The sequence below is a fragment of the Colobus angolensis genome, unplaced genomic scaffold, assembly GCF_000951035.1.
Source record: "Colobus angolensis palliatus isolate OR3802 unplaced genomic scaffold, Cang.pa_1.0 Scaffold65, whole genome shotgun sequence".
Taxonomy (NCBI): domain Eukaryota; kingdom Metazoa; phylum Chordata; class Mammalia; order Primates; family Cercopithecidae; genus Colobus; species Colobus angolensis.
In genome coordinates this window covers 825,020-846,954 of record NW_012120154.1, presented here as the reverse complement: position 1 = coordinate 846,954, position 21,935 = coordinate 825,020, and the positions used below count along the sequence as shown (strand labels likewise).

Here is a 21,935-nt window from a genome sequence, read left to right as displayed (position 1 = left end):
TCTCTACTAAAAAATACAAAAAACTAGCCGGGCGAGGTGGCGGGCCCCTGTAGTCCCAGCTACTCGGGAGGCTGAGGCAGGAGAATGGCATAAACCCGGGAGGCGGAGCTTGCAGTGAGCTGAAATCTGGCCACTGCAGTCCAGCCTGGGCGACAGAGCGAGACTCCGTCTCAAAATAAAAAAGAAAAAAAAAGAAAGTAGGGCCCAGCCTAGTTCAGAGAACAAGTTCTCAAGGGAGAGCTTGGTCCAGTCAATCTTCTGATGGGGCAGAGAAAACACACAAGGCACTGGGCGTGACCCACTCCTCTCCAAGGCCCTAGGACGGAAGCCAAGTCTGTGACCCTGATCACAGGCCACTCTCTTCCCAGGCAGGCACTGCATCTGAACAGCACCCTGAGCTCCGCATTCACCGGCAAAGGGGAAAATGCGAGCAGGGTTGCTACTGGACAGCCCGGTCTACATTGACTAGGTCTGCGACTGTGGACAAGCTTCTCCTCCTGTCAGTGCCTCAGCTTGATCATCCTCAAAGGGACACCAATCCCCACTTCTCACATTGAATGTACCACACAAGTCGAGGAAGATAAGAGACATGCGACTGCCTGGACAGATGCCGGCTGTGCTGCCAACAACAGGACCCACCACGAGGAAGCTGGTGTCACTCGCCATGACCACCTCCAGACAGCCTCGGAGCTGTGCCCAAGGTGCCCCTGTCCGATAGGGACCAGAGCCTGGAGCCCTGCGCTGCCTTCCACGATGGTGGGTCCTAGGCTGGATGCCTTCCCTGCCTAAAAACCAGCACCCAGACAGCCCCTGTGGGAAGGGCCAGGCTGGCAATGGCTCAAGTTTTCCAGTGGCTGTGTACCTTCATGTCGTCCAGGTTGGCTGGCAGGGCTCCCGGCTTGCCAGTCAGTGAGGTGCTGTTCTGACGTGCCAGCCCACAGGGCCCAGGGGCACCTGAGCTGGAGCTGCTATTGGTAGTGGAGAGGCTGCGTACTGGGGGGTTCCCGCTGCTTCCCAGGGCCTCACCTGCTGACCTGAGAAGAAAAGGCGGAAATGAGCACCCATCCAGCATCACCCGCGGCCTCTGCAGGTGGCAGCCCAAGCCTGGGCTGCAGGGCTGGGTACAGATAGGCATGGGGCAAGGGCCTAGCAAAGGCTAGGGTGGCCCTGCCTGCAGACCACTCTGTAGCACCCAGACCTCTGAGAGGGTCCTTAAAGATGTGGGGTTCACCTCCACCAGATCTGGCACCTGCCTGGCTCAGGGTAGCTCAGGGAGGGCAGGGGCAGGCGGTGGCAAGTGGGTGCCTACTTTGGCGGGGCAGGCAGGATGGCCTGGTAGTTGTGGTGCTGCTGCTGCTGCTGGTTGAGAATCTGCAGCTGGAGGAAGAGCTGCTGCTGCTGCAGGATCTTGGCATAGGATGAGTCCATGGGGGGTGCCCCCCTGTCCTGCTTCTGGTCCGGGGGGATGTACTGGTGGTACTTGAGCTTCTTCACCTTTGGCTTCAGCTCCTTGGCCTTCTTGCTGCGCTGTGACTTCTCACTGGCAGACTTGGGTTGGCTTTGCTGAGGGCACAGGAGACAGGGTGCCATTCAGGGGTGGCCTGTGGGGGTGGGGCTGGCAGCTCTCCCCACGCCTGTGTGGCTTCCGAGAAGACATCTCCATCCACACTTTGCCCATTTCCACTCTTCCCCATGGGACCATTCACTCCGTTGAAAGCAGAATCGTGCCCAGAAATGTGCCAGGAAAGGGGCTGGAGTGACAAAGAGGGCTGTGCCTGGCCACTGGCTTAAAAGAGCTTCTAGCTTGGAGGGTAAATCAACCAAATGTTCGAGCACAGACATCACCATGACCCCAAGCCAGAGTGAACACAAGGAGGTAAAACCCAGCTGACTGATGGAGCTTGGGCTGCACCAGACCAGGCACTTTACAAAGACGGAGCCACGCAAGCTTCTCAAGAATGCTGCTTGCTCTTTTTGGGGCTGGGGGGAGTCCTGCCAGGTAGGAACTGTCATGTCTACTTGAAAATGGTCAACAGGCTCAAAGAAGTCACTTGCCCAAAGTCACAAGGTGATCTTGTTCTTGTTCTAACACAGGACTCCAAAAGCTCCTATTCATGCCCCCAAAGACCTCCAGCTGGCACAGCTGCTGGGCCAGGAGAGTCAGAAGACCCAAACTGACCAAGGGCCAGTAGGTAACATGTGGGAGGCCTGTTCTTGGAGCAAGGAAGGGCGCAGTTGGACGAGGTAAGTTAGCAAGGGAGTGCCAGAGAGAGACCGCGGAGAGCTGAGAAGTTCTGAGCAGAGAATGGCAGACAGAAGCGTACAAGGCTGGATGTAGGAACAGGTGGCGTCTAGACCTTGTGGCAATGAGGACCGAAAGGAAGGTTTGGGCAGGTGACCCACTAGTGGAAAAACAGACAAAGTGAACATGTGGCAGGTGAGGAGTGACCCCAGAAGAGGTTCTGGTTTTGCTGGGAGCATGGGAAGGATGGAGAAAGGGCAGGGCTGCCGAGGCTGTGGGGCCAGGATTGCTCCAGAAGAAGGGAACAGAGCCACAGAGAACCTCTGAGCACAGGCTGGGGAGCAGGCAGACGTACAGGCAGAGGGAGAGAGGGGACAGAGGGCAGAGCCTAGGGAGCACCCCCAATTAAAGGGAGGAAGAGGGAGGCAGGGAAAACACAACCAAAGAGAGGGAACCCCAATAGCTGGGCCAGGAGCACAGCGGTGGGGATGGACTTGGATTGAGGCCCCTGAAGATGATGTTTCAGTCCACTGGTGGGGTAACTGAAGAGATGTGTAGACAAAATACACAGACTCTTCTTCCAAACGCGGGAGGCAAAGGAAGGCAACAGGAGTGTGAGGAGAAGCACGCTGGAGAGAGGAACTCTGTGGGAAAAGCAGGGACACCTGTTGACAGTGAGGAAGAGAATGCAGGTGCAGGACAGGCACTGAGGAGGCAGCGCCTGGGCAGGCAGCACTGAAAGCAGGGGTAGGCTGGGAGGAGAGGCCACTCACTGCTCCCAGGCCTGAAGGAGGAGACAGTGACATTCAGGAAGCCATCGTGACTTTCTGACACGGAGGAAGCAGGAGGCAGCAGAGATGACAGGGTCATGTGCAGAGGCGGGACTGGGGATGTCACCATGGGACAGAGCCAGGGAGAGTCACAAGATGGGCAGGCAGCTCCCAGAGCTAGTGGGGCCTACTAAGGCCAGAGCACGAGCGCCAGACAGCCCAGGCTGCAGACTGTCGGCCTCTCCCGAGGCTCAGATGGCCAGGGGTTGCCAAGCCAGGCACAGGGTCTGTGTGAGGCGAGAACCGAGAGAGTAAGAAAGGACAGAGCAGAAAGGGTACAGGTGGAACAAGTCAGGGAGGCGTGGGCCAGGTGGAGGTGTGGGGTTGGGGTCCGCGAGATCCGGGTGGCCAGGCAGTTCTGTGGAGCAGGGGGACCCTGCATCAGCCCTTGGTGCAGCTGAATTTAACAGCAGACAGCTGAGTCCATGAGGCCAGCAGTGCCCAGCACAGGGTCCCCCACACTGACGACAGTAACCCCCGCCTCCTGCCGGCATTTCAGGTCAGGCCTTGGAGGAGGAGAAGAACACTCAGTGACACCTCCTGCAAGCCTCTGGCTACATCACTTCACTTCTCAGTTCCTCTCTTGTAGCAAAGGGCTCTATTTCTGCCTCATGGAATTGTTGAGTGAACAAGACATAATGTGTAGGAATGACTTCATGGATAAGAGCAGGAATGAGTACCTGGAATGCCCAAGGCCAGCCCATGGCCACCAATAATTGGTGGCTACGATCGCAACAGCCAGTGTTATGTCGGACAGCGGAGAGAACAGGAAGGAACTCCCAGACCAACGGGAGAGGACGTGCCCCTGCAGCCGTCCCCACAGTTGGAATGAAGTCACAGCAGGACTCCAAAGGGCACCAGGAAGGGGAGGGTACAATCACTGGCAGAAATGTACCTTAATGAGCATGGGGGTGGGCTTGGCAGTGGCGACAGTGGTTCCATTGGTGAGGCTGGGAGGCAGCAGAGGTTGGGGAGGCAGAGGAGGCTGCTCTGCCAGGAAAAGCATTTCTCCGGAATCCGGGCCCATCGGAAGTTGAGACACAACCTGAGAGGGAAAAAGGGAAGTGAGGACATGGCCACCTCCAGGCAGGGTGTGCCCAGCCTGCCCTGACCCTACACAGGGTCCTCAGATGCCACCACTGTCAGAGGGCAAATGGTGGGCAGAAACTGGGGGAGGAGAAGAGCAACCCCCAGGGTGGCAGGAGGAGCTAGGAAAGAAAGAGAGAAGGCAATGAAAAGAACTGAATACACTCAAGAAAAGCAGGCTGCTCCAAATAAATGAATACAGACTGGGCCAGTGAGGTTTGCAATCCCACTGCAAGGCAACCGTGGCCAGCGTCGTCCTCCACCTGACCTCTGGCTGCTGGAGAGGGGCCTCTGCCCACATCTCCCACCAGCGGGGAGCCCAAGCAGCCAGCACCTGAGCAACTAGGGTAGCATCCCCCTGGCTCCCCTGTGCCAGAGCAGGAGGCATACCCTGGCCCAGGAGAGAGACCTTACTCTGGGCAGCCCTAGCACCTTGGAGCTGGGGAAGCATCTGGAAGCACACACTCACCTGGGTGGGGGATGCAGAGGTGGCACTGGGCAGTGGTTCGCTGACTCGGGCCTCCAGGGGTGACGGCACAGAACCCTGGGACTCATGGCTGGCAGGCTGCTCAGGGGATAAGGCATCGCTGCTGTCCTCATCGAAGGAAGAGCTGTCTGCGACTTTGGGATAGTTCACCTGGCCCACTGAAACCCAAAGGTGGTGTGAGATTCCACCTGCAGCCCAGGGCACAGGTAAGCAGGGACAGGCCTGGCCCACAGCCCACACGCTCTGTGAGGCAGGCAAACCAAGGAGACTAGCAGCCAATCTGCTTTCTTGGTCCAAAAAAGCTCTGGTCATCATCATCACCCTGCAAGAGAGGCCAGAAAGGCCTCCTAGGCCATCAGAGTGACCTCATGGGCTGAGCAAAGGCCTCCTTTAGCCTCTTGCTTGTAACTCTATACTGTGTTTAGTCTTCAATGTCAAGTTGTCCCTCCCTCCTTTGCTCCTCCCTAGGAGACCCGGGCTACCTTTCCACCTCAACCGTCTCCCTATTGTTAAAGGTACTCTGTATCTTCATCCCACACTGCACAAAACTCTCTTCTTCCCCCATGATGCTTCCAAACGGGGCAGTGAGGGCTCTGAACCAGCTAACAAGGATCAGAAAAGCCTGGGTAACAGCTCTGTGAGTGTAGCTGAATTCCCCAGAGGCCAGGAACAGACTAAGGAGCCTGGCTCTGGGCCTCAGATGGAGGGTACCCAGAAAGGGGATGTTTGCCTGCACAGGGGAAATAGAGGAGGTGTGGTGACCTCCTCTAGAGGCCAGTGGCTCGCAGACACCCAAGCCCTGGGTAGCAGGGGCACCAGAAGAAAACAGCCTGCTGGCTGCAACTGTCCTGACCTGACCCACTGCCAGGCTCTGGATGACTGTGAGCACGTGTCCTCCTGAGGCCAACTGGGAGGCAGAGGCAGGGAAGGAGGGCGCAGCACAAAGCTTCTGTTCCATGGGGTCGCAGTGGGAAGGAAAGATGGGAACAGAGGCAAGGAGGCTATTTCAAGATTTACTGTCAGAGCCACCGGCTCAGCACTGTCGTGGGAAGAGGTGGGGGTAGCAGGTTCTGAGCTGATCTGCTATCCATGCAGAAGGAACTGAGGCAGTGGTGGAGGCAGTGGTGGAGGCAGGGGTGAGCTGCCGCCCAAGCCTGGGGAAGTGTGCTGTGTGGGAAGACCCCAGGTAAGGAAGAGGAACAAGGCACAACAGCTCAGGCTGGGTTTGTCCATGCAGTAGCTCTCCTAGCAGCTCTTCCCCTCCAGGGCCAGGACCTGAGGTTCTCTCCTCCCTCAGGACCTGGGAAGGACGCATCTGAGCTTCTTCCTTACTGGCGACTGTGGTGGTGGCTTGCTCCTCCGTCCCCTCGTCTGTCCCAGCAGGGGCAAGTATGCAACACACAGAATGGGGCGTGCTGACCACGTGTACTTCATGCCAGACACAAAGCTAGATTTCCCCACTATCTCCTACTCCCAGCAAGGGCACCTGCTTTGGGACAGCAGCCCCAGGGCGGCCAGTACTGACAATGGTGAGCGACGGTGGAGGAACTGTAGCTTCCACCAGATTAGTCCAACCCAAGGAAGCTGCTGGACATACTGTGGAAAACCCAGGGCTGGTACAGGCCAGGGTCACCATAGACTATTTCTCTCTCCACTCACAGTCACATCTTGGGAACAAAGATGGGGCCCTGCCCTCCAGGAGTTTATGGTCCAGTTGCCTTGGAGCCCCATGAATGCTCTGCTAGAGAGAAAACACAGAAGCTGAGGGCACACCGAGGAGAGATTCAGGGAAGTCTTCCTGGAGGAGAGGACTTAGTGTGAACCTTGAAGATAACTGAGGGGCCTGAAGGAAGGGTGTGATGGGGAGGTTAGGTGTGTGGGGAAGACCCCAACCCCCATCAGCCCTTTTTCCTCAGGCCTCAGAACGATCTGCTCCCCCTGCCCGCTTCCTTCTCACTCATCTGAGCCAAACTTCCTTCCCAGCTTTGCCTCTCCTATCTGAGCCAAACCTCGACCTCAGCTGGGGTTCCATTTCCTCGTCCTCCTCCCTCCTCTCCCTCTGAAGGTGCCCATCCTCCCATGTCCTTGACTCTTTCCTCTCAGCCCAAAAACCTGCTCCATTGCACCCAGCCTGAAAACCCCTCCCTAAGCCAGCACCTGCCTCTGTTTTCCTTCTCCCCAGAACTGTTGAGCAAATGAGCTACATTTGCCATCACTACCTTCTTCCCTCCTACTCAACTGTACAATCTGTTTTTTGCTGGCAAATGCTCTGTGCTCCTTAAAGTCCCCAACAATCACCCCATTGCCAAATTCCTCAAACAAACAAGCACAGGTCTCCAGGCCACTGCCCGTGTTGTTCCCTCTTGTCCCTCTGTACCTTTTCCACTTGGCAAACTCTGATCCAGCCCCCAAAACATGCTATAGTGTGGGCACTTCCCTGGCCACCAACACCTGTCCCCATCCCTGAGAGACGTCCCTCTGCTGAGCTCCCACAGTGCTGACACACACATATCCATTGTTACACTGTCCATTACAGCAGCTGCCAGCTGGTCTAGAATGAGTGTTATTGCTGACAACAGCAGCAACCATTGTGTGAGTCTCTCTAGGCACCAAGGACCAGGCTGGGCCCTTTATATTCATCATCATGTGTGATCTTGCAAGCAGTCGCACAAGGCAGGTGACTCAGAGACAGTGTCGCAGGGCCATGGCCTTCCTACTAGGCAGCACTGGCACCTGACTGGGAACCAGACTCAGAAATCAGTTGTTTATACATTAGTCTTCTCACATCAGACCCACGTGAATTCTTTGAGGGCACAAGTCATATTTTATTCATCTTTGTGACATCAGGACTTCACACGGCCTGGCACACTGCTGACTCTCAGCACACATTTATCAGACCGTGGCTGGCTGCAGCATCTAGAACTGGCTTGGCCCCTACACTGGCCTGTAACTTGGGATTGCTGAGGAATACACAGAGGAAACCACTGAGATGAGGCAGGACGAACGCCAGGGAAAATCTGTGAATTATAAGGGCTACTATATCAACATGGGGAAAGGGTTCCTCCGGGCCCAGTGTGGGCCAGCCTACAGTAGGGTGGCTACAGTGCAGAGGAGGCCCTAGAAACTGCCAGTCGCCTCTAATCAGGGCCCAAGGCCTAACTCAGCATGCCTTGGGGGTCCTGCTGCAGTGTTTCCCCTCTGCCCAAAACTAAAATTATGTTAGAGGAAAACCTGAGCCTCTTTCTGTGAAGGCACAGCTGCCTCAGGAGGGGCAGGCAGGTGCTGTCTTGTCAGGGATCAGGTCTTGGCCCACTGCAGTGAAGGAGACAGGTCTGTACCAATTATCACCAAAATCGACGAGTAGGATAATAAATATATTTGGGTTTTATCCTCCAGTTCTCATCACAGAGCAGCTAAAATCACAGAGCAGCTAAAACCCTTAGAATTTCCTTAAGGTAAAGGCCGGGTGCGGTGGCTCAAGCCTGTAATCCCAGCACTTTGGGAGGCCAGACGGGCGGATCACGAGGGCAGGAAGGAGATCGAGACCATCCTGGCTAACATGGTGAAACCCCGTCTCTACTAAAAATACAAAAAACTAGCTGGGCGAGGTGGTGGCCGCCTGTAGTCCCAGCTACTCCGGAGGCTGAGGCAGGAGAATGGCGTAAACCCGGGAGGCGGAGCTTGCAGTGTGCTGAGATCCGGCCACCGCACTCCAGCCTGGGCAACAGAGCAAGACTCCGTCTCAAAAAAAAAAAAAAATTTCCTTAAGGTCAGGAGTATCCTCAGTTATGTATAACAAGCCCCTTTCTACAACACCTGAGCTTATGCTAATGTGATGATCTGGGAGAGACTAAGGATTGGGCCAGTCACCACAGAGACCAAGTGATTAGAGGATTAGAGGAATGGAACTACCAGCCCATCCACCAACCTCCAGGAAAGTGGGGGTGGGTATGTAGGAGGTGGAGTGAGGGCTCTGAGATCAAGCCTATAAAAACTCTTGGATAACAGGATTTGATATGCTTCTCTAGCTACTGGGAGGGTGAAGGCCCAGAGTGGGCAGGGAAGTTCCAATACCACCACTCCCCTGGCACCCCACTACACTGTGCCATCCACCCCTCCCTCTGGCTGCTCCTCTGCCTCCTTTATAATAAGCCAGCAAATGTAAGTGAAGTGTTTGACCAGGTTCTATGAGCCATCCTAGCAAATTATCAAGCCCAAGGAGAGAGTATAGGAACCCCAATCGATAGCTAGTTGGTTAAAAGCAAATGTAAAATAACCTGGGGCGTGGGACCAGCATGGGGAGTGGGGCTAAGTTTTGTGGGACTGAGTCCTCAACCTGTGGGATCGGACACTCTCTCCAGGTAGATGGCATCTGAAAAGGGCACCCAGCTGGTGTTCACTGGAGAACTGCTGGTATGTGGGGAAACACCATGCCAGAATACCAACACCAGAAGTATTCTGTATTGAGCGCAAATAGAGAGAAAAGAGGCTTTTTCCCTTTTACACTAAAGGAATCAACTCCAAACTCCTAAGTGTGCCAAGAGGCCCTGCACATCCTGGACTGTGCTTACTGCTCCCACCTCGTTTTTGTTTTTGAGACAGGGTCTCACTCTGTCACCCAGGCTAGAGTGCAGTGGCACAATCATAGCTTACTACAGCCTTGAACTCTTGGACTCAAGCGATCCTCCCACCTCAGCCTCCTGAGCAGCTGAGACTACAGGTGTGTGTCACCACAGCCAGCTAATTTTTTGATTTTTTTGTATAGGTGAGTCTCCCTATGTTGCCCAGGCTGGTCTCAAACTCCTGGGCTCAAGTGATCCTCCCACCTCGGACTACCAAATCATTGGGGACCTGGCCTCCCACCTCTCATCTTGACACTCTCCCTTCCAGTGCCTTCTCATCAGGTCCGAGGGTTGTTCTCCCTGTCTGGAGCACTGTCCTCTCCCTCCCTTGTCCCACCCCCTCCCACACGCTTTCACGAATTCCCACTCATCCTTCAGCCCCAGGCTTGGCTGTCACCTCCTCTGACAGCTGCACCCCTCCTGATGCAACCAGGTTGGGTGACCCTCCTCTGTGTTTCTCGAGTACCTTGTGCTCCCTCCAGCACAGCTTCTCCATCTTGCCTATTCACCTGCCTGTTACCTGCTCCATAAGGCATGAGCTCCATAAAGACAAAGGAACTTGGTCTGCCCTGTGGGGCTGTGGTCTTAGTACCTAGCACATTGTTTGGGTCCATCAATATTTGTTGAGTGAAATATCCATGGAAAGGTCCAGTCTCCAAACAGAGATTTCACTAATAAAAATAAAGAGTATTACACAGATTTCTAATTCCTGGCATCTCCACACATTCACACACACTAATCCTGACATCTACCTACTCTGTGAAACAGGAAGCAACCCGAGTTTACAAAGATGGAGAGTGAACAGCGCAAGGCCTGTTATTTACTTAATTACTGTTGTATGTCCCTGTTTCTTAAAGCAACAGGCACTATCCCAAGTTCACACAACCCGTGCATGAGGCTCTCAAACTCTGTTAAGAAGTCAAGAGCCTCAGCCCAATTCTGCTTCAGCCTGGCATTCCCTCCCCGCCCCCCCTGCATCTCAGCTGCCTCTCACGCAGGGCGGCTGGGTCCTCCTCACCAATGATGGCTTCCTTCAGGCTGGACTCAACAGGAAGGATGTTCTTCTCCACCAGCTCCATGGGGCCAGGCCTCTGTGCAATCTTCTCATTGAGGTCATCGGCTAGTCTGGCTCTCTTCAGCTTCAGCTGCTTGGCCTGGAGGGACGGCTCAGCTGAGGTTTCTGCCCGTGGGAGAGAAAGGGGTACAGGAAGATATATGAGTGGACGTGGTTCTGCCCTGGGAACTCCAGAGCAGCTCTCCTTCCTCCTGGGCAAGAGCAGAGACTGTCAGAATGGAAAGCATATCCCAAGCAGAGAAGAGTGGCCTGCCTTGAAGTTTCACAAAGACAAGACAACGGGTTCCCACTGTGACCAGGCAGTGCATGGTCACACACAATTACAACCAGGCAGAGGCAAGCTCAGAAGACTTTCTAAGGTGGAGCTACAGAATGGAAGCAGCACCACATGACAGAATGGTCTCCACTCTCCCTCAAACTTGCTGTATTACTGAGGCAATTCACATCTCTGCTCTGGGTTTCAGTGCCTTTGTCTGCAAAATATGGGACTCAGACTAGAAAAGTTCTCTTCCAGCCCCTCAAACAGCTCAAAACTAGACAAACAGCTGGGCGTGGTGGCTCACACTTGTATTCCCAGCACTTTGGGAGGTCAAGGCATGTGGATCACCTGAGGTCAGGAGTTCAAGACCAGCCTGATCAATATGGTGAAACTCTGTCTGTACTAAAAATACAAAAAATAGCCAGGCATGGTGGCAGGTGCCTGTAGTCCCAGCTACTCAGAAGCCTGAGGCAGGAGAACTGCTTGAGCCCGGGAGGTGGAGGCTGCAGTGAGCTAAGATTGTGCCACTGCACCCCAGCCTGGGTGACACAGGAAGACTCCATCTCAAGTTTAAAAAACAAAACAAAATAACACTAGACAAACAATAAGCAAATATATTTATGCCGCTTCCAGGAGGCAAAACCTTTTCTTCACTAAAAATGTGGGAAGACGGCCACGCACAGTGGCTCACGCCTGTAATCCCAGCACTTTGGGAGGCCAAGATGGGCGGATCACTTGAAGTCAGGAGTTCGAGACCAGCCTGGCCAACATGGTGACACCCCATCTCTACCAAAAATATTAAAAATTAGCTGGGTGTGGTTGTGCTCGTCTGTAATCCCAGCTATTCAGAAGGCTGAGGCAGGAGAATCGCTTGAACCTGGGAGAGGTTGCAGTGAGCCATGATCACACCACTGCACTCCAGCCTGAGCAACAGAGCAAGACTCCATCTCAAAAAACAAGGGCGGGGGGGGTGGGGAGGAAGACATGTGCAGCTGGGGCCAGGTATACATCTAGAATAATATTAGATGGAGCATGGTATATCACAGACAGTCAAGTGAATGCCAAGTGAATGACTGAATGAATTAATGAATATTAAAAAGTAAGTGTATTTTAAACACAGATTTTAGATTAGGCATGATGGCTTGCACCTGTAATCACAGTGACAGAGTAAGACTCTGTCTCAAACAAAACAAAACAGATTTCGGCAGAGAGAAACGATCTCACACCAAGGGATGGTGGGACCCTGGAGAACAGGCCAAGCCAAACTAAGAGCATGTGACTGGGCTTGTTGAGAGTCTCTCAGACCAGTGGCGGTTACCATGGCACAGCTGTCATACTGTGTTAAGGCTCTGGCTTACCCACTGCCAACAGAAATGGGAGAAGCAGCAAGAAGGAAATGGGCAGTGCAGTAGTAAGTACACACGGTGAGAACTGGGTCTAGATGAAAAAGCAATTCCAATCTCCACACCTTCCAAAATGTGCATCCTGACCAGCTCCGATCTCTCTGGGCGGGAACGAATCTTCCGTTTGAGATAGTCCTCTGTCTACAAAAAAAACACACCAACAAACTCTCAAATCCAGGTACACAGGCTTATGGCATGGACAGGATCACAAGAGCAGCCTTGGCCATGGTGGCTGCTGATTACCTTTGCAGCCCCCACAACCTTAACTTGATGATGGCAGGGTCCAGAGGCAAGAGGAGGCCTGGGGAGAGCACATCAAAATCCAACTGCGTCTGCCAAGGAAGGGCACCATTCTTCAAGACCATTTGTCTCTCTGAGGTTGGACTGACAATATATCTATTAAAAACTACTATTTCTACTACCATAAAAGTAATATATGTCCAGCAAAGAAAATTTAGAAAACTAGAAAGAAAAATAAAATTAAAAAAACTTTAATCAGCCACTGTTAGTATTCTGGGATATCTGTTTCTAGTTACTCTTCCACGCAGAAAATAGGCTTAACTTCGCAGAGCTGTAATCATACTGAATATTATTTTATATCCTGCTTTAAAAAATGTAACATTGGGCCGGGCACAGTGGCTCACACCTGTAATCCCAGCACTCTGGGAGGCCAAGGTGGGCAGATCACTTGAGGTCAGGAGTTCAAGACCAGCCTGGCCAATGTGTGAAACCCTGTCTCTACTAGAAATACAAAAATTAGCCAGATGTGGTAGCTGGCAACTGTAATCCCAGCTACTTGGGAGGCTGAAGCAGGAGAATCACTTGAACACTTGAGGTGGAGGCTGCAGTGAGCCAAGATTGCGCCATTGCACTCCAGCCTGGGCGACAAAAACCAAACTCCATCTCAAGAAACAAAAACCAAAAAAAAGCAAACAACAACAACAAAAAAAAACAAAAAACTGTAACATTGCATGATCTCATGAGCATTTTCCATTCATTTTGAATGGCTGCCAAATGGAATACTAATTTTGATACATGGTATCAAAGTTCTAGTTCCTCAAAGTCCAATGTCCTAATTTCTGCATTTATGAAACTCTGGGCAAACTACACTAGTCCCTCAAGAGTCACAGAGCCATCCCACCAAACAGGGCTAATTATAATATATACAGTCCCCCAGATCTGACTCTACAGAGTCTGTGCTCTTAACCTCTGCACCAACATTTTCAAACCATAGAATATTAGCGGATCAAGACCAGCAAAGGATAAGACAGGCCAGAGAACACTAGGAAATAAAGCCTCGGAGGACATTATATATAGTAAAGGAAAAGACTGTAAAAAAAAAAAAAAGACTCTCCTCACCTAGCCATCTGCCGCCTTGGTGTTCTAGCCGGGCAGCTCTGTGCTAGCCGAGGGGTGACTGAGCAATCCAGGACATGGTTTAAAGTGGCTGTGGGCTCTGGGTCTATCACCCCATGTGCAGTGGGCAGAAGTACTGCCTCAGCTGCAGCAGAGAGTGGTAAAGCAGGTGTCAGGTGCCGCAAGTCTTCACAGACAACAGTGGAAGGCTTATTCTCTAAGCCATCTGAAGCTCTAACCAGTGGCCATGACTGAGGTAGAATACAGTCCTGATTAAGAAAATATATGGAGGAGCTTCTGGTTTGCGAAAGGCATGGAGATGCTAGGAGGGTGACACACCCACCTGGAGAGGGCACAGAAGCTCCTCGTCCCTTCCCACATACCTACGCATCTCTTCCACCTGGCTGTTTCTGAGTTGTATCCTTATAACAAATAGTAAACATATTAATGATGTCAAATGGCTGAAACCTGACTACCTAGAAGCTACTCTGGACTGGTTTAGAGGGTACAAGGTCTCTGACGGAAAACCAGAGAACTTTCAGGGCCGAATTTAAAGATATGGATTTTGCAACTGATATCCTTAAAGGCATTCATGACCACTGAAGCACATTTGTGTCGAAGAAAACTGAGGGGAAAAATCAGTTTGACCAGGTACAGTGGTGAATGCCTATACATCCCAGCAATTCAGGAGGTCAAAGGTAGGACTGCTTCAGCCCAAGAGTTGGAATTCAGACCGGGCAACACAGCAAGATCCCACCGCTAAAATTACCAAAGAAAGCAAAGCAAAGCAATCAGTAGTGTAAATATAACAGCATCTCAGAGTCCCTCAAGTGTGATCGTGACATAGCTGAAGCCATGGTGGATGATTTCCCACCATCATGTATAGCTGCCTATGCAGCACCAACAGATATGGGTAGCTGGTTCCAATACCAGAAAAATAAATGAAACTTCTCTTGAATACAAGCTGATATTGCTGTGTCTTATTCATCTGGAAGTATGAGATGCAAAAGTAGCAGCTTTTCAAAGCTTTAAGCTTTCAGAATTAAGTAAAGCAAATTCTGCTGTAACCAATCCAATATATTCATTTTTCATATCTCAACTATGATAATTTTTAGTACACGCATAAATATGGAAGTAGTTATTGTAATGTGGAAGTCATCTGTGAGCAGATGTGCATGGTAAGCAAATTGAATGTTACGTTACCACGTGTTAGGAAATAAAATCATTTTGCTTAAAAAACAAATCTAGAATCCACAGACAAAGGTTTGAGTCCCAGCTTTGCCACTTATTGGCTGGACAAGTGAGCTGACTTCTCTTAACTGCATCTATAAAATGAGGATAATACTACCTAATTCATAAGAGTTGAATAAAAAAGAAACAGATACAACCTCTTACATAAAGGTGCTCAATAAAACAGACTCTTCTAATCAGCTCTATTGGTCCCTGCCTATTCGAGAAGCAGTCAAGGAAATGGTGCCCAGTCTTCTGACCGGACAGGGGCACAGGCAATGCCATCCTTTCCCCCCACACTGTACTCTCCAGTGCTCTTGGCAAACTAAAACACTGCTGCTTGTTACTCCTTTGGTTCCCAGGACCCATGATTTCATTCTTCCCACTTACTCTAAGAATTAATCATGATTTTCTAGGGGGGAAAAATGAAATAAAGTAAAAAAAAAAAAAGTATTGGAGGTAAATATTTCTGAGACTCTAAAATAGCTGTGAGGCTAGGTGCAGTGGCTCATGCCTGTAATCCCCGCACTTTGGGAGGGCAAGGCAGGCAGATCACTTGAGGCCAAGAGTTCGAGATCAGCCTAGACAACATGGTGAAACTTCATCTCTACTAAAAATACAAAAACTACCCAGGTCTGGTGGCGGGCGCCTGTAGTCCCAGCTACTTGGGAGACTGAGGCTGGAGAATCACTTGAACCTGGTAGGCAGAGGCTGCAGTGAGCTGAGATCACACCACTGCACTCCAGCTTGGGTGACAGAGTGGGACTCCGTCTCAAAAAAATAAAGTAAAATAAAATAGCTGTGGGTCTTAAGGAGATGCAGACTATGATCTGTGTAGGGGATTATCTTCCCACGATGTTATGTGAAAGGAAAAAGTAAAGTAAGTGGGAGGGGGAAGCAAATTCTGGTGACTTCCCCATCTCTACCCACACTGGGCAGCAGAATATTCCTCAGGGGCCCCTGGGGAACTGAAACTGAGAATTGGGATGGGGATGCAAGTAAGGTGCTACAGCAGAACACTTGAGCTTGGAGTGTGGGCCAGTTTCTGCTTTCCATAAGAGTCAAGTGGGTACCACCTACTCTGGGCAGATGGAGACCACGGAGGTTTCCTACCCTTTGGAATGCCCATCCTGTGAGGTGTGGGCAGTGTAACCCTGGACTTGGGAAGCTTTTCCATTGGCTAATGTTTGTGTCCCAACATCTACAAAAGGTTAAGTGGAATTAAAGATGGGGAAATACCAGTGGTCTCCAAAGCACTCCAAAATTCAGGGAAGGAGGATCAGGTGATCGTTCCATATCCTTAAATGTACTAAAAGAGAAACCTCATTCCAATCATGTTCCATATAATCACCATGGGAGGTTGATGAGAGAAGGGATGAAGTAGGAGAAGAAGAGTTTTCCATTTAAAACTGCAAGGCCAGGGCTGGCCCTAGAGTCTAGCAGGCTCTGGCTTCAGAGTTCTATGGAAAGCTCTAAATGGAAATATAACCAGCAATGCAATGAGCTCTGAAAATGCTCTTTGGGGGTTCTGAGGGGAAAAAAGGTACCTTACCCTTGCCCGCTCCAAGCTCCTTCTCTGCTCATGAAATGCAGCTGGACTTTTCAAAGCTGTTGAGAGAAGAACCATAAAGAATTACCTTCAAGTGAAGCATCATGTCTAGGGCTACAATATTCAGTGGAGAAGGCACCTTAAATTCATGTTACTGGCCAGGCGCACTGGCTCACGCCTGTAATCCCAGCACTTTGGGAGGCCAAGGTGGGCAGATCATGAGGTCAGGAGATCGAGACCATCCTGGCTAATACAGTGAAACCCCGTCTCTACTAAAAACACAAAAAATTAGCCGGGCGAGGTGGCAGGCACCTGTAGTCCCAGCTACTCGGGAGGCTGACGCAGGAGAATGGCGTGAATCCAGGAGGCGGAGCTTGCGGTGAGCAGCGATCGCGCCACTACCCTCTAGCCTGGGCGACAGAGCAAGACTCCGTCTCAAAAAAAAAATTCACGTTACTGTTACTAGTACTATAAATATCAGCTGAAGTGAAGGCAATGACACCTGAGTAAGCATGTATTTTTATGGTTTAGCTACCCCATTCAAACAGTTTTGGTAGAAACCAAAATATGATTCCTAATGGGAACTGTCACTGCCTAAGCTTGGGCTGTATAAAGTGCACCCATGGAATGTAACTTTAACAAATACCCTGGCCCATGACTGGACCGTCAGCCGCAAATCCCCCATCAGCCAGGGCTCCAAGAACGCCTGCTAGGCCTCACATTATTCTCAGGACACCTGCACACAGGAAGGGGCACAGATGGCATGCCAGGTCAACCTTACTTCCTCAGCCTCATGAGGAATCATCAAGTGGCCAAACTGTTTCAACGGGACAGTTAAAACCAAAAAGATATATGTCCACTCAGTGCTACTTCCTTCTTCACTGCACCTGATATTTATAGTGCTGCTAAAATTAACTTGAATTTCATCTCTAAGGACTAAAAGAACCCCACAGCAATTATATGTGAAGGAACACACACAACCAACAGCTGACACGAAGGGCTCAGCTCTATTCTGGGGATACCACATAAAGACCGCAAGTCTTGACTTCTGCAAACAACACTCAGGTGGCAAGACCAAACCAAGAGCCTCCAGAAAGGCTGCACCATGAATGAAGGGTCTGACTCCTTTTGTCAAAAACTTGACTGTAAGGACAAATAAATTTTAAGACACTCTTGAGGATGAGAGGGAAAGGCCTGACTCACTTCAAGTAGGGAACAGAGGCAATAAGAGAGAAATTTATAAGACTGTGGTCAGTTTCACTTCTCCTGCCCTAGAATTTCCAAAGAGCTGTGAAACTGTGAGCAGAGATAACTTTTGCTAGGCTGCTGGCTGCGGTAGGAGTGCAGGGTTAAGGAGCTGCTAAAAGTAGCAAGAGAGCATAGATAGGACCCTATCCTGCCTGGGCCTTTGTGCTTCTTCCTCCTTCCTCCCCCCTAGTGGGGGGCTGGGCCTTACCAACAGTAGTTGCAGAAGAAAGTTTCAATTGTCCCAGCAGTATTTATTTTAAAAAACTTTTTGTGAATCTTAAGATAAAAAAGAAACTACAGTCTTAAAAGTACTACTGAGATCCTATCTTCTAACAGAAGGGGGAGCTCTAGATTTAACAAATAACATCAAAGAAAAACCACTACAGGTTACCTCCTCAACCTACCTGGGCACTAGCCATGCTTCCCCACTTCTTACATGGACAGGTCGTGGACATTTCAGTGGGTAAACAGACACCCCCTGCACCTGCATCTACTGTGTAAAGCTAGCTCAACTCCAAAGGCTCTGCTCTGCAGGAACCTGGGTGTGATGGATCACACATAACCTTGCCTCTTGGAAAGCTTAGCACATGCATGAGACAGTTAAGTACAAAGAATCAAGAGAAAATGGACACTGTCCACCCCACCCCGGCTTCCTTTTCTGCCTCATTTTTCTCCGCAGCACTCATCACTGTCATGACAGTCTTTATACAAATACTACATATCTGGCTGGGCGTGGTGGCTCACGCCTGCAATCCCAGCACTTCTGGAGGCCGCGGTGGACAGATCATGAGGTCAGGAGTTGAGACTAGCCTGGCCAACATGGTGAAACCCTGTCTCTACTAAAAATACAAAAATTTTTGTACAGGCGTGGTAGAGGGCGCCTGTAATTCCATCTACTCAGGAGATTGAGGCAGGAGAATCGCTTGAACTCTGGAGGCGGAGGTTGCAGTAAGCCAAGATAGTGCCACTGTACTCCAGCCTGGGCAAAAAAAAAAAAAAAAGCGGAATACTACATATTTTTCTTGTTTACTCTCAGTCTCCCATGTTTACATTTACAACATGCCCCCATCAGAGCACAGCAAGGATTTTGTCTATTTTTTTAGTTACTCACAGCATTCCCTAGCGCCTAGAATACCAGGCACACAGTAAAACTTCAATAATTATTCACTCAAGGAATTAGTATTCCGCAAGAAATAGACACAAGGTGACTAGTGACAGGAGGACGGGAAGATTCTGCGGCAGAGCTCTAAACTTTCATCTGAATAGCCGGAATTCTGGTTCTCAACTGGGTTCGAAACCTCACAGAAGTTCTGGATAGGTCAAGGGATCTGTGTTCTAGTACTGAGTGCTACCAATTACTGCTGGGTGACAGCGGTTGTGACTGCTTTCTGGGTCTAATTTTCTTCCAGAGAATCTGCTCACCTCTCAGAACCCTTGTAACGAAGAAACGCCAGTGAGTGTGCCCTGAACCAAATGGTATATGTGCTGATATATTCAGGTGTTGCTGTCACCAAATGCTGTAATTTGGTTGAATCACTGGTTTGATTCACTCACAGGCCAGCTAGTTTCTGTACCACAGCCACAGATTCTCTGTCTAAAACCCTGGCTGACTTGCTGCCTCAACAACCCACACTGGCTATCCTCAAAGGGTAAGGTACAAACCCAACTTCTAGAAAAACAATTCGCCAGAACATCTTGAGGACATCATCTTCATGTACAAAGGGTGGTGCACCACTAGTGGAGGACAGGTGATAGGTGAAATAGCTACAGTATACAGAGTCTCCCTCATCTGCAGTTTCACTTTCCATGGTTTCAGTTATTCTAGGCCAACCAAGGTCCAAAAATGTTACAGTATTTTGAGTGGGCCCACATTCACGTAACTTTTATTACAGTGTATTGTTAAAATTGCTCTAAGTTCTTACTATGTCTCACTTAAAAATCGAATTTTGTCATAGGTCACATGTACAGGGGAAAAAAAAAACAGTACATATAGGATTTGGTACCATTTGCAGTTTCAGGCATCCACTAGGGGGTCTTGGCACGTGTTCCTCAGGAATAAGGGCGGACTACTCTATATGAATCCCTATTTGGTCCTATTAAGGACATTTTCATGTAATGACAAGAAAGGGATTAATATCTATCGGGTGCTTATATGGAAAGCACTGTTCTAGATATTTTAAACCTGTTAGCTAATTTAATATTCCTAATCATTCTACATGGTAGATAATATCCCATTTTATAGATAAGGACAGGGCCAAAAAGTAAAGGCAAGCAAATAGCAGGGATAAGATCATAACCTAATTTGTTTAAGGGCCCCAAATTGGAAGATATAACCTAATTCTGTATCATCCTTAGCCTAGAGTTCTTTCCACTCCTCTGTGTTGATTTCTTAACTTCTTCAAAAGTTAGAGAAGAGAGGCCGGGCATGGTGGCTCAAGCCTGTAATCCCAGCACTTTGGGAGACTGAGGCAGGTGTATCACCTGAGGTCAAGAGTTCAAGACCAGCCTGGCCAACAGGGCGAAACCACGTCTCTACTAAAAACACAGAAAAAGCAGCCAGCCATGGTGGCAGGCACCTGTAATCCCAGCCACTCGGGGGGCTGAGGCAGGAGAATCCCTTGAACCCAGGAAGTGGAGATTGCAATGAGCTGAGATCATGTCACTGTACTCCAGTCTGCGCAACAAGAGCAAAACTTCATCTCAAAAAAAAAAAAAAATTAGAGAAAAAAGGCCAGGCATGCTGGCTCATGCCTATAATCTCAGCACTTTGGGAGGCCGAGGAGATCAGATTCCTTGAGTTCAAGACCAGCCTGGGCAACATGGCGAAAACCCTGTCTCTACAAAAATTAGCCAGACATGGTGGCAGGCACCTGTAATCCCAGCTACTTGGGACGCTGAGGCAGCAGAATTACTTGAACCCAAGAGGCAGAAGTTGCAGTGAGCCAAGATTGTTCAATGGCACTCCAACCTGGGTGACAGAGCAAGACTGTCTCAAAAAAAAAAAAAAAAAAAAGAGAGAGAAGAAAAGAAACCGTTGGGTAGGGGGACAAGGTAGCTTCAACGTTCAATGATACACACAGTTTAGATGCCCATCTGAGTCCAGGCAACATACAAGAGTCAGGTTGGCCACAGCACTGGGTACAGACTAGGGCAAAGAAGGCTTAGAATAGGGGTTCAGGGATCCGTCTGAGGGGCCCCAGGGCTCTCAAGCTTTGAGAATCATAGTTCAAAACCTGGAGCTCACCATGTAACAGCCTTTGGCACTGATACTAGAAGACAAGTTGGAGAAGCTGAGACAGGATAGCTGGTCAGAAGAACCAGAAATGAAGACCAAGAAAAGAATTCAAGATAGGGCCGGACGCAGTGGATCACGCCTGTAATCCCAGCACTTCGGGAGGACAAGGTGGGCGGATCACCTGAGGTCAGGAGTTCAGGACCAACCTGGCCAACATGACAAAACCCCATCTCTACTAAAAATACAAAAATTAGCTGGGTGTGATGGCAGGTACCTGTAATACCAGCTACTTGCGAGGCTGAGGTATGACAATCGCTTGAAACTGGGAGGTAGAGGTTGCAGTGAACCAAGATTGCGCCACTGCACTCCAGCCTGGGTGACAGAGTAAGACTCCGTCTCAAAAAAAAACTCACTGGATCCTTTTCATAACCTATGAGGCAGGGACTGGTATTTCATGTGTGATGAAACTGACACTGGCTGAGTTGCAGTAACCTGCCAGATCACCCATTCATCGAGTGGTGGACCCCAACCCAGGTCTAGTTCTGCCTTCCCTTTCTTCGCTTGTCTAAACCTTCTGACAAGCGTGTCAGTTTCTCTCAGTCCCTGAGTAGGCCAGCTTAGTCTGTGCTCCTCTTTCCTCATTTTTAATTCTTCTCTCTGATAGCAGATTCAGCAATTTCAATAGTCACTTCTGCCAGGTGAAAGGAGTGAGCACTGGCCCCCCTTCCTTCAGGTTTGTGTCAGGACTTCCTGTTGGGTGTTTCTCAGTTCATCTGGGAAGAGGCTGGAGTAGCCACAGCAAGTGCTCGTGGTGCACTGGGGTTTGAGGAGGACAGGGCAACTTCTGTGTGTGTCCAGCCAGCTTTGTTAAAAGCCACCATGTGGAAGGTAGTCTAGTGAAGGGGATGTAAGAGTGATATGGGTAAGCCCTGAGCTTTCTTGATTGTAGGAACAAACGACAATGGGGAGCCAGAATCACCTCAAGTTCCATGCCAAGGAGGTAAGACACAAGGAAACAGAAAATAGGTTTCCAAGTTTAGGCCTCTGTCAATTGAAGAAAAAAAGGACTTAAAGTTACCCCATACTCAAGCCTGTAATCCCAGCACTTTGGGAGGCCGAGACGGGCGGATCACGAGGTCAGGAGTTCGAGACCATCCTAACACGGTGAAACCCCGTCTCTACTAAAAAATACAAAAAGCTAGCCGGGCGAGGTGGCTGGTGCCTGTAGGCCCAGCTACTCGGGAGGCTGAGGCAGGAGAATGGCGTAAACCCGGGAGGCGGAGCTTGCAGTGAGCTGAGATCCGGCCACTGCA

At 50.2% G+C, this 21,935-nt stretch overlaps 1 protein-coding gene across 2 annotated transcripts in view; it reads right to left on the bottom strand.

Annotated features, from left to right (window-relative positions):
• MKL1 (megakaryoblastic leukemia (translocation) 1) overlaps positions 1-21,935 on the bottom strand; it is a 176,770-nt gene that overhangs the window by 9,791 nt on the left and 145,044 nt on the right. For both annotated transcript variants that reach the window (XM_011964167.1, XM_011964168.1), the window contains 7 exons: positions 16,143-16,198; positions 12,070-12,145; positions 10,286-10,447; positions 4,628-4,803; positions 3,968-4,117; positions 1,310-1,563; positions 863-1,034 (listed from right to left, as the gene is read on the bottom strand). In XM_011964167.1, coding sequence (XP_011819557.1) covers positions 863-1,034; positions 1,310-1,563; positions 3,968-4,117; positions 4,628-4,803; positions 10,286-10,447; positions 12,070-12,145; positions 16,143-16,198 — 1,046 coding nt within the window. The remainder of the gene's footprint in view (positions 1-862; positions 1,035-1,309; positions 1,564-3,967; positions 4,118-4,627; positions 4,804-10,285; positions 10,448-12,069; positions 12,146-16,142; positions 16,199-21,935) is intronic.